Source organism: Ovis canadensis, chromosome 16 (assembly GCF_042477335.2).
Source record: "Ovis canadensis isolate MfBH-ARS-UI-01 breed Bighorn chromosome 16, ARS-UI_OviCan_v2, whole genome shotgun sequence".
NCBI lineage: Eukaryota > Metazoa > Chordata > Mammalia > Artiodactyla > Bovidae > Ovis > Ovis canadensis.
Genome location: NC_091260.1, coordinates 48,385,662 through 48,398,922, shown reverse-complemented (window position 1 = coordinate 48,398,922; position 13,261 = coordinate 48,385,662). Strand labels below are relative to the sequence as shown.

The 13,261-nt window shown below is 39.1% G+C and overlaps 1 protein-coding gene across 2 annotated transcripts in view; it reads right to left on the bottom strand.

Annotated features, from left to right (window-relative positions):
- C9 (complement C9) overlaps nucleotides 1-13,261 on the bottom strand; it is a 65,316-nt gene that overhangs the window by 18,329 nt on the left and 33,726 nt on the right. For both annotated transcript variants that reach the window (XM_069555982.1, XM_069555983.1), the window contains exons 7-8: nucleotides 9,912-10,187; nucleotides 842-1,082 (exon numbers count right to left, since the gene is read on the bottom strand). In XM_069555982.1, coding sequence (XP_069412083.1) covers nucleotides 842-1,082; nucleotides 9,912-10,187 — 517 coding nt within the window. The remainder of the gene's footprint in view (nucleotides 1-841; nucleotides 1,083-9,911; nucleotides 10,188-13,261) is intronic.

The window sequence follows — 13,261 nt, the reverse complement described above, 5'->3', positions numbered from 1 at the left end:
TGATCAATAAGAGTCTTTTCTATGATTTCAACTGTGGTCAGAAACCTACTCAATATGGACCCAATTCAACTACCACTCTATGGTTAGAACTGTCATCATATGGAGTAAAACTAATTTTCCATTCTTGCTTTAGACTTATATGTTGTTACCACTGCTTCTTCCTTCCACTCTGGGAGAAACTTTATAACATTTCCTTTCCACTTCTCAAGAATACTTTGAAGATAATTGGCACACATATAACTGAACCAGTCTACAGATTAAGCAAGAGGTTATATAAATGGTGTCTCTTGTACTTTCTTTTCCCTTGTAAATAGTGCTGTGGACTGTGCTAAGTTGCTTCAGTCAGGTCCGACTCTTTGTGACCCCACGGGCTGTAGCCCACCAAACTCCTCTGTTCTTGGGATTCTCTAGGCAAGAATACTGGAGTGGGTTGCCATGCCTTCCTTGGGTCTATTCCCAACCCAGGGATAGAAGCCGTGTCTCTTAGGTCTCCTGCATTGGCGGTGGGTACTTTACCACTAGCCCCACCCGGGAAGCCCTTTGTAAATAGCGCTTCACTAAAAGCAGCATCACTAAATAACATTATATTGCAATACGAATTTGTGCATTTCTCAGTAGGCTTGCTGAGTAGTACATGGCCAAATGATCTTGTTTGAGGTGGAAAACAACTTGCTGTTTGATAGGATTTTAGAGGCCAAAAGGCAGGAAAAGAATTTTTTCAAAGAAGCAGGTTATAGAACTCTACCACTATTTTTAGTGCTAACCACTGGAAGAGGTTAGTGCTAGAAACAGTGGTTGATTCAAACAACATTGGAAGCTAGAGCTCTATTTCTCAGTATACCTTTCTGCTCCATGGACTTTTTATCCAAAACATATATTAGTTCATAGAGTCCTCCAAGAGACCCAGAGCTACTGTAGTGGGTTCCATAGGTTTCCAAAAATGCAAAATATTCCCCCTTTTCATAAGCAGTCGGCAGAGCATTTATAGAATCCAAGAAAGTTGTTTGCAGCATGACATCCCGACTTCTCATCACAAATCTTCCCAGGTGGACTTTTCCTTTTACATGCAGAAACGCCTTTTCCTTTATTGCAGAGCAGAAGAAAAGAAACATGAATTTTATCACCCTTATTTCAAATTCAAAACTCACAAAATTTAGAATTTCCATTGTCAATATGCTTTTTAGCCATGACAACAAGGTAACACTTTAACCCATTTGAATGACATAATTAAAATCCTATCAAAAGTGTTGATGAAGATGTACAGAAAATAGAACTCTCATGCATTGCTGGTGGAAGGGTAAATGGTACAATCACTTTGGAGAACTGTTTGGCAGTTTCTAAAAATAGTCAACACTCCCACGGCCAGCAAATTCATTTCTACATAAGATCAATAAGAGCAGTTCACAAAAAGATCTGTAAGAGGCTTTTATAGCAACTTTGAGCAGAATAGCTTAAAATGGAAAATGACAAATGTCCACTGACAGGAGAGTAAATAGACAAATTGTAGTCTATTCACACAAAAGAATACTAGTTAGCAATAAAAGGGAATGAACTACTGTTACAGGCAACAATACAAATAAATCTCAAAAATATTTTCCTGAGTGAAATATATACCAAAGAGTTTATACTGTATGTGTGTGTGTGTATATGGTTGTTTCAGTCATGTCCAGCTCTTTGCAACCCTATGGACTAAAGCCTGCGAGGCTCCTTTGTCCATGGGGTTTTCCAGGCAAGAATACTGCAGTGGGTTGTCATACCCTCCTCCAGGGGATCTTCCCAACCCAGAGACTGAACCTGTCTCTTACGCTCCTGTGTTGGCAGAAGGGTTCTTTACCACCAGTGACACCTGGGAAGCCCATATACTCTATGACTCTATTGTATTTATATAAAGTTCTAGAATAGGTGAAACTAAGCTGTGGTCAGAGAAATCTGGTCAGCAGTTGCCTCCTAGGTGGTAGGGGATTGATTCAAAGGGCACGAGGGAATTTTCTTGAGGTGATGGAAATATTTTGCATTTGTTTGAGGAGGTGGTTACAAAGGTGGATATAACAGTCAATGGAACTATATGCTAAAATATTTTCATTTTATTTTATGTAAATTATACCTCACTAAGGCGATGGCACCCCACTCCAGTACTCTTGCTGGGAAAATCCCATGGACGGAGGAGCCTGGTGGGCTGCAGTCCATGGGGTCACACAGAGTCAGACACAACTGAGCGACTTCCCTTTCACTTTTCACTTTCAGGCATTGGAGAAGGAAATGGCAACCCACTCCAGTGTTCTTGCCTGGAGAATCCCAGGGACAGGGGAGCCTGGTGGGCTGCCGTCTATGGGGTCGCACAGAGTCGGACACGACTGAAGTGACTTAGCAGCAAGGTGACTTAAAATGTTAATAGAAGGATATGTAGACATTATATATGAAGCCTAATCTTATTTTACATACAAGGAAATTGGGACACAAAGGTATCAAATTATTTTCCACAAATCTGTGGCAAAGATTGGTACTGAAAACCTGGGTCTCAGGCCTTTCTGTGCCTTCTCCTAAGTCCTCTGAATCTTTGATAACAGGGAAAGACAGACAATATTTGAAGAAGTAGTATTAAAGTCAATCTAAACACCTCAGCACTTAAATGTTCCCAGGGATGATGGCTTACATTTCCCAAGGAAAACTGGGGCAGCGACAAAGAGCTATGTGTGATCAATGCTATAGACTGTCCTAGGCAAAATTAAACCACAATTGAGATCCTATGATTTTCTGGAAGGTTCCTTTAAAATTTTCCTGCTGTAGTTGTGGTGAACATCTGTTGATTGCATAGGAGTTTAAAACATTTTATTTGTATTTTTTAAAGGTGAATCTTGGTATGTATGAACATCATAGCAAATTTTTTATGTTTTAGAAGCACAACTGTTTACACTGCGGGACTTAACTTCAACTGATACTGGGTGATTCAGTATCTAACAAGAATCTTAAAGAAACTTATTCCGTATTTATATGTTTTCTATTTGGTGAATTGCATAATCATTCTTAACAGAATCTCAAAGATGCACAAAACATATTTGAAATTCTTTTCATTTGCTGAAATTGAGAGGTGTATCTTGTCAGAAAGACATTATATTCTTTGGTTCCGCTTATGTTAGAGATAGATCTTAGATCATTCCCATCCAAATCCATTCTTGTTTCTTCCATCTTAAGGGAATAAAAATAATTTCTTGGTTTTACTTGCCTGATCACTTGCCATCCATTTCTTTGCCTTCATTGTGTTTAGTCTCTTAGTCATGTCCGACTCTTAGTGGCTCCATGGACTGTAGACCACCAGCCTCCTCTGTCCATGAGGATTCTCCAGGCCAGAATTCTGGAGTGGCTGCCATGCCCTCTTCCGGGGATCTTCCCAACCCAGATATTGAACCCAGGTCTCCCGCATTGTGGGCTGATTCCTTACCATCTGAGCCACCAGGGAAGCTCAAGAATACTGGAGTGGGTATTCTATCTTCTCCAGGAAATCTCCCCAACTCAGTAATTGAACCTGCATTCAGACCTGAATGCAGGGGTCTCCTGCATTGCAGGCAGATTCCTTACCAGATGAGCTACCAGGGAAGCCCAGTTAGAAGCAAAATTCCTTTAAAGAGTTTTCTAGTCTGGTTGTTTCCATTTCTTCTCTTCCCATTTTCTCTTAAATCTAACCCAGTCATGCTGCTGCCCTCTCCACTCCCAACAAAACTTCTCTTTTATTCAAAACCTCTTCTGAAGGGGCCAGTGATCTTTATAATGCTAAAGCCAGTGGTCACGTCTATATATCCTCTTTCGTATATTAGTACATTTGACACAGTTCATCACTCTTTTCTTTTTTGCCATCAAGAATAGTGTTTCTCAAACCATACAGTGTAAATATCTAGAGAATCTTGTCACAATGCAGTTCTGACTCAGTAGTTTTGTTGTAGGGTCTGAGATCCTAACTTCCCAGTGACATTGCTTCTACTGGTCACACAACACACTCTGAGTAATTAGGTTCTATGGCATTACCCTGGCTACATTCTTCTTTCCTCCACTCCTCGTTCCCCAGACCACTTTCTATTGAAGTTTCTTGAGTTTAGTCTTTGATCTTCCCTTTTCTAACCACACTAAGTTTTTAGTGGTCTTGCCAAGGCCTGCAACTTGAAGCACCATCTATATATTTTGTTGTTCAGTTGCTTAATTGTGTCTCACTCTGTGGGATCCATGGATTGTAGCACACCAGACTCCTCGGTCTTCCACCATCTCCCACAGTTAGCTCAGATTCATGAGCACTGAGTTGGGGATGCTATCTCATCCTCTGCCACCTACTTCTCCTATTGCACTCAATCTTTCCCAGCGTCAGGGAAATGAGTGGGCTCTTCTCATCAGTTGGCCAAAGTATTGGAGCTTCAACTTTACTAACCGTCCTTCCAACGTATGTTCAGGATTGATTTCTTTTAGGATTGACTGGTTTGATCTTCTTGCTGTCTCAAGAGTCATCTGCAGCACCACAATTCCAAAATATCAATTCTTTGGCTCTCAGCCTCCTCTATGGTTGAACTCTCACATCCATACATGACTGCTGGAAAAATCATAGCTTTGACGATATGGACTTTTGTCAGCACAGTGATCTGTCTATGCTGTCTAGATTTGTCATAGTTTTCCTCCTAAGGAGCAAGCGTTTTTTAATTTCATGGCTGCAGTCAAATTCTGCAGTGATTTTGGAGCCCAAGGAAAGATAATCACTTCTCCTTCTTTTCCCCTTCTACTTGCCGTGCAGTGATGGGACCAGATGCCATGATCTTAGCTTTTTCATGTCGAGTTTCAAGCTAGCTTTTTCACTCTCCTTTTCATCCCCATCAAGAAGCTCTTTATTTCCTCTTTACTTTCTGCTCTTACAGTGGTATCATCTTCATATCTGAGGTTTTTGATATTTCTCCTAGCAATCTTGATTCCAGCTTGTGAGTCATCTAGCCCAGCATTTCACATGATGTACTCTGTATATAAGTTAAATAAGCAGGGTGGCAATATATAGCCTTTTTGTACTCCTTTCCCAATTTTGAACCAGTCAGTTGTTCCACGTAAAGTTCTAACTCTTGCTGCTTGACACATATACAGGTTTCTCAGGAGATGGGTAGGGTGGTCTGGTACTCCCAACTATATAAGAATTTCCCACAGTTTGCTGTGATCTACAAGGTCAAAGGCTTTGGCATAGTCAATGAAGGAGAAATAGATGTTTTTCTAGAACTCCCTTGCTTTCTCCATGATCCAACAGATGCTGGCAATTTGATCTCTGGTTCCTCTGCCTCTTTGAAACACAGCTTGTTCATCTGGAATTTCTCAGTTCATGGACTGCTGAAGCCTAGCTTGAAGGGTTTTTAGTATAACCTTGCTAGCATGTGAAATGAGTGCAATTTTACAGTAGTTTGAACATTCTTTTGCATTGTCCTTCTTTGGGATTGGAATGAAAAATGACAGTTTCCAGTACTGTGGCCACTGCTGAGTTTCCTGAATTTGCTGACATACTGAGTGCAGCACTTTAACAGCAACATCTTTTAGGAATTGAAATAGCTCAGCTGGAATTCCATCACCTCCACTAGCTTTTTTATAGTAATGTTTTCTAAATCTCACTTGACTTCACACTCCAAGATGTCCAGCCTTAAATGAGTGACAATACCATCTGGGTTATTAAGGCCTTTTTTTTTGTATAGTTTTTTTTCTGTATTCTTGCCACCTCTTCTTAATCTCTTCTGCTTCTGTTAAATCTTAACCATTTCTGTCCTTTATTGTGCCCACCCTTGCATGAAACGTTCCCTTGATTTCTCCAATTTTCCTGAATAGATCTCTAGTCTTTCCCATTCTATTGTTTTCCTCTATTTCTTTACATTGTTCACTTAAGAAGGCCTTCTTAGCTCACCTTACTATTCTCTGGAACTCTGCATTCAGTTGGATATTTATTTCCCCTTCTCCTTTGCCTCTATCCTCTCTTCTTTCCTCAGCTTTGTAAAGCCTCCTCAGACAAACAGTTCACCTTCTTGCATTTATTTTCTTTGGAATGGTTTTGGTCACTGGCTCCTGTACAATGTTATGAGCCTCCATCCATAGTTCTTCAGGCACTCTATCAGATCTAATCCCTTGAATCTATTCATCACCTCTGCTGTATAATCATAAGGGATTGGATTCAGGTCATACCTGAATGACCTAGTGGTTTTCTCTACTTTCTTCTTTTTAAACCTGAATTTTGCAATAAGAAACTCATGATTTGAGTCACAATCAGCTCCAGGTCTTATTTTTGCTGATTGCATAGAGCTTCTCTATCTTTTGTTGCAAAGAACATAATCTGAATCAGGTACTGACCATCTGGTGATGTCCATGTGTACAGTCATCTCTTGAGTTGCTGGAAAAGGGTGTTTGCTATGACCATTGTGTTCTCTTGACAAAATTCTGTTAGCCTTTGCCCTGCTTCATTTTGTACTCCGAGGCCAAACTTGCCTGTTTTTCTGGATGTCTCTTGACTTCCTACTTTTGCCTTCTAAACCCCTATGATGAAAGGGAGATCAAACCAAACAATCCTAAAGGAAATCAGTCCTAATTATTCATTAGACAGACTGATGCTGAAACTGAAGCTCCAATACTTTGGCCAACTGATGCAAAGAACTGACTCATTAGAAAAGAACCTGATGTGGGAAAGATTGAAGGCAGGAGGAGAAGGGGATGACGGAGGATGAGATGGTTGGATGGCATCACTGACTCAATGGACATGAGTTTGAGCAAGTTGCAGGAGCTGGTGATGGACAGGGAAGCCTGTCCTGCTGCAGTCCATGGTATTGCGAAGAGTTGGACATGACTGAGCAACTGAACTGATGATGAAAAGGACATCTGACATTAAGTGTCAGTTCTAAGAAGGCATTGTAGGTCTTCATAGAACCAGTCATCTTCAGTTTCTTTGGCCTTAATGGTTGGGGCACAGACTTGGGTTACTGTGATGTTGAATGATTTGCCTTTGAAACAAACTGAGATTATTCTATTGTTTTTGAGATTGTACCCAAGTACTGCATTTCAGACTCTTTTGTTGACTATTTGGTCTACTTCATTTCTACTAAGAGCTTCTTGTCCACAGTAGTAGATATAATGGTCATCTGAATTAAATTTGCCCATTCCTATCCATTTTAGTTCACTGATTCCTAAGATGTCAATGTTCAATCTTGTCCTCTTCTGTTTGACCACGTCCAATTTATCTTGATTCATTGGACCTAACATTCCTCGTCCTTATGCAATATTAAATCCTATGACTTTAAGCACCATCTATTTATTAACAGCTTGTGATTCAGCTGGTAAAGAATCTGCCTGCAATGTGGGAGACCTGGATTTTATCCCTGTGTTGGGAAGATCCCCTGGAGAAGGAAAAGGCCACCCACTCCAGTATTCTGGCCTGGAGAATTTCATGGACTGTGTAGTCCATGGGGACTCAAAGAGTCAGACATGACTAAGCAACTTTTGCTTTCTCAAACTTAAAGCTTAATTCCAGACCTCCTTCTCAAATGTCAGACTCATAACATCAACTTACTACTTTATGTCGCCAATGGAATGTCAAATAGACATCTCAAACACAATCTAAAACTTAACTAATGGTCTTCTTCTCCAAACCTGCTCTACCTGAAGTTTTCTCCACCTCAGCTGATAGCAACTCCATTCTTCTGGTTGCTCAGAGCAAAAACTGAGTCATGTTTGAATCTACAACTGTCCTTTTCTGAAATGCCATCATCTCTCACCTAGATTCTTGCAATAGGTTTTAACAAATCTTCTTGCTTTTGCTACTAACTTTCATAATGTTGTCCCAACAATATCCAGAGTAGTCATTTAAAATATATTAAAATATGTCAATCTTCTATTCAAAACATTCCAATGGTCCCTCATGTCACTCATTGAAAAAAATCAAACTCTTATCATAGGCTGTGAGGCCTTTTTTTAAAAAATCTGATTCAAGATAACCTCACTAACTTTTTCTCCTGCTGCTTTACTTTGGCCCAATGTGCAAGTATGTTCCCATCTTAGGGACTTGTCTTTAATAGATCCTTCTGCCAGTTATATTTGACTGTTTCCTCTCCTTCAAATCTTTATTAAGATCTTATCTTCTCAATGAAGCCTATCCTAAACTTATTAATTTTTTATTTTAATTTTTTTGCGCTGAGATGGGTTTTCATTGCAGTAAATGTGCTTATCCAGTGTTCTTGCTTAGAGAATCCCAGGGACAGGGGAGCCTAGTGGGTTGCCATCTCTGGGGTCACACAGAGTTGGACACGACTGAAGCGACTTAGCAGCAGCAGCAGCAGCAGTTGTGCACAGGATCAGTAGTTGTAGTGTGCAAACTTAGCTGCCCAGTGGCATGTGGATTTTATTTTCTTGACTAGGTATTGAACCCAGGTTCTTTGCATTAGAAGGCAGATGCTTAATCACTGAACTACCAGTGGAGTCCCCTAAGTCTCTTTTTAAATATTGCCATCTGCCCAGGACTCCTAATTGCCTTATGCTACTCTACTCTCTTCATTTTACTCTATAGCACCTGTCATTTTTTAAATAGTCTATAGCTTCCCTTTTTTGCTGTTATGCTTATTTTTAATCTATCTTCCCTGCTAAACTTTCAGCTCCATGAGAATAAGAATCTTTGTTAGTTTGGTTCACAAATGTATTCTAAGCACCTAGAACAGTGTCTGGCCACATAGTAAGTCCACAATTAAATAGTTGTTGAATGACTTCAAGGATTTTCCAACTGCTCTCTTTGAGTGAGTGTGCATGTGAATAGAGGCAATGTACTGACCTATAAAAAACAGTTATATTGTTGCTGGGGATTGGGGCGCAGATGGAGGGAAGGGATAGTTGGGGAGTTTGGGATGGACACGTATACACTGCTTTATTTAAAACGGATAATCAACAAGGACCTAGTGTATAGCACATGGAACTCTGTTCAATGTTATGTGGCAGGGGAGTTTGGGGGAGAATGGATACATGTATATACGTATGGTTGAGTCCCTTCACTGTTCACTTGAAGCTATCACAACATTGTTAATAGGCTATACCACAATACAAAAGTTAAAAAAATAATTATACAATTAGGCATAATATAAATACTGACAGTGAAGGAGTATTATTTTTTAAGTGGAAGGAGGATACCTAAACAGGTGATTGTGGTATCGGAAAAGGGAGAGTGAGCATTTTACCAGCATCACACTGATTACAGAAAGTATATTCTTTATTTATCCCAGAGATGAAACAAACCACTAAATCTGGATTAAATATTAAAAAACAAACACATTTTCAAAGTGTCAGATTAAATGTATGATTACAAAGTAAGCAGACAATTTCATATGCAGTGTATATAATTTCATGGCATTGTTACTTTAGAAATACACTTAACAGTAAGTAGTCATCATTCTAAGACATTGCAATGAATTACCAAAAAATTCCTGAATTCTGAAGAAATATAGATTAAATAGCCTGCTACCACAATCTCAGTCAAAAAGAATGTTCTGAATTCTTCTCTTTTTTTGGCTGCACCACAGGCATGTGGAATCTTTGCTACCCCTAACGAGGAATCGAACCAATGCCCATTACAGCGGAAGGACAAAGTCTTAACCACTGTGTCACCAGGAGAGTCCCAAAAAGTATGCTCTGAATTCTTAAGACGCTTGTTCTGTTTGTAACCACAAACACTCACATTACTACTAAATTGAAGGGATTTTTCTCCAGTTAACTTTCTTCCTCTAGACCCTCTAGCTACCTACACATTTGAAGATTTGTTGAGTATTACTTTTCTTTATCTTACGAGCACCATCTTTTCTAAAGAATTAAACTTAAAAAAGGATGCTTGGTTAGTTTTCAAAATATTCCATTATGTTTTCTATACTAAAGTTTGATCTTACCTTCTTAGCCGAATATGACGACAACAGTCTGTAAATATCCTCTTTGGAATATGTAAATCGAAACGTAGCCTCAGCAGCCAACTTGGAAGGACTTGAGACGTTTTTTTGGTCAGAATGTTCTAAATCTGTACATTTATGCTTTTCAATTGCTTCAACAGGTGTATATTTTATAGTTAAATCTGCATTAACATTTAATTTCTTCTCTTCAATAATAGTTCTGAGTACCTGGATCTCTTCTTCATGATTTTCAGTTCTGAAATTCTTGTCAACTTTGGTCTAAGAGAAAATATACAAAAAACCACCCACAATAAATAGAAAAAGACTAAAATCAGGCAATTTATTTGAAGGAGAGTAGAGCAAAGAAGTTAAGAGTGAAGGCACAAAAGTGAGACTGCCAGTATTTAAATACAGATTTGATAACCTGGAGAACATTACACAATAACCTCTCTGTGCCCAGTTTAGTTCCTAGTCTATAAAATAGGGATATTCACCACACCTCGCCCAAAGGTTGTTATGAGAAATCAATGAAATAAAGCATATGAAGGGCTTAGAACATAGCAAGCTTTCAAAAGTTAACATATTAATAATTAAAAAGCAAGTTGCATAACAGATCACATGTAAAATATATTCCCATTTGTGTAAAAAAAGAGAAAAAAATGATAAAGCTAACCTAGATAGGATATTCAAAAGCAGAGATATTACTTTGCCGACTAAGGTCCATCCAGTCAAGGCTATGTTTTTTCCAGTAGTCATGTGTGGATGTGAGAGTTGGACTGTGAAGAAGGCTGAGTACCGAAGAATTGATGTTTTTGAACTGTGATGTTGGAGAAGACTCTTGAGAGTCCCTTGAACTGCAAGGAGATCCAACCAGTCCATTCTGAAGGAGATCAGTCCTGGGATTTCTTTGGAAGGAATGACGCTAAAGCTGAAACTCCCGTCCTTTGGCCACCTTATGCGAAGAGTTGACTCATTGGAAAAGACCCTGATGTTGGGAGGGATTGGGGGCAGGAGGAGAAGGGGACGACAGAGGATGAGATGGCTGGATGGCATCACCAACTCAATGGACGTGAGCTTGAGTGAACTCTTGGAGTTGGTGATGGACAGAGAGGCCTGGCATGTTGCGATTCATGGGGTCGCAAACAGTTGGACACGTCTGAGCTACTGAACTGAACTGAACCCTTCAGAAGCCTTATATGCCAGGCACTGTTTTGAGCATTTTACACATGTTAATTAATTTAAGTAGAAATTTCAAGACTTGAGCCCTGTTCTGCCTCTTAACCTTTTCACTCCACTGCCTAATCGAAAATAAATAAATAAATAAATAAAAATAAAAACTTCTATCTGCATAGAAAATTACTGGAAAAATAGACAACCCACAGAGTGTTCACCCTTGAGAAGGGGAACTGTGAATAGATAGATCTCTGGAGTAGTGGCAGGCTTGCTTTTTTCTTGCATTATCTTTTATGTTGTTTGGACATTTTGATTTTTTTAACCACGCTCATTTTTGCACAAAAAAGACTGAACTAAACAATCTGGTTGTTTGGTTAAAACAACCAGGTTGTTTAGTTAAAACTAATTTAGCTAAAACAACCTAGATGTTTAGTTAGCTGTTTAATTAAAACTTTCTATTAAAACACATGAACTTATTTACAAAACAGACTCACAAAACAGACATAAAAAACAAACTTATGGCTACCAAAGAGGAAAGGATGGGAGAGGGATAAATTAGGAGCTTGGGTTTAACAGATAACACACTACTATATGTAAAATAGATAATCAACAAGGTCTTACTGTATAGCACAAGAAACTATATTTAATATCTTATAATCTATAATAGAAAAGAATTTTAAAAAGAATATATATATATATTTGAATCAGCTTTCTGTTCACCAGAAATTAACATAATGCTGTAAATCGACTATACTTCAATAAAACAAAACTTTCTTTGCCAACTTGATTACTGTCAGGCATCAGTGGGAGAGCTGTTAATCTGGACAATTAAACTCTCTTTCCAGAGGTCCTCTGAAGCAGGCTGCAACTCTTGTCTGGGAAAAGACACTCATCTCTTTAGTCAGTGACACAGATGGGACTTCGTAGCATACACTGAGTGACTTTTATACATGGTGAATGGTAAGGTCTGAATGCGTATATCTCCCCTTAAATTCACATGTTAAAATCCTAATGCCCAATGGGATGGAGTTATTAATAGAAGGTGGGGCCTGTGGAAGGAGCCTTCATGAAAAGATTAGTGCTTTTATAAAAGTGACTCCACAGAACTCCCTAGTCCCTGGAAACCATGTGAGAATACAGCAAGAAGTCTGTAACCCAGAAGAGGGCCCTCACCTGGCCCTGCCAGCACTTTGATCTGAGATGCCAGCTTCCAGGACTGTGAGCAGCAAATTTCTGTTGTTTCAAAGCTACCTGGTCCCTGGTATTTCATTACAGCAACCCAAGAAGACTAAGACAAGAAACTCAAAGTTATCATCTAATGGGAAAGATTGAAATGTATATGATTTTCTTTAAAGGAAAGTGCTCAATGCAAAGGGGAAGAGTAACCTAATCATGTCACTTCCCTGCTTAAAATCTTTGTCTTCCCTGCCTTTGACATAAAGTCTAAACTAGATTTGTTCCAAGTTAGTCTCTCCCTGTCTATACTCCAGCCCGCTGATCTCCTGTCCCTTTCCACTGTCTATGTTTCCTCCCACCACAGGGCTTTTTTATGTTGTGTTTACTTTCTGGAAACTTCTATACTTCCCCTGCCTCCTCCACCTTCTCATTACACAAACATTATATGCACTCATACACACATACGTACTATATATCCCTTGGTTTGGTGAATCCCCACTACTATTTCAAGTCTGAGCTTAAACATCACTTCTTTAGGGAGATGTTTCCTCATCCCACCGACTAACAGGTCTGTTTCCTATAAGCTCTCATGGTTCTTCTTACAAAATGAAAAACTCTTCCCTTTTATAATTGCTTATTTAATAGACCTTCAGGTGGTAAACTCCTAGAAGTCAAGGACTATACCCATCTTACCCACATGCCACTATAGTTTCACCATTTAGTAAACTGCCTGGTGAAAAGTGGATGACAATAAAAAATTTACTAAATTTAATATGCAGCTCCAATATAGCTAACATAACATATGTCTTGAGTGCTTACTCTGTGTCAATAGTTGCTAAAAGTATTTTACATAAATGTTTAATTTCCTATCTTTTAATTTCTTGAATTATCCCCATTTTACTGATAAGAAGATAAAGGTTAAAAAAATGCGTCCAAGATCACACAGCTAGGGAGTGACCCAGTCAGCAATGAAACCCAAGAAGTCTGATTCCAGGGCAGAATTG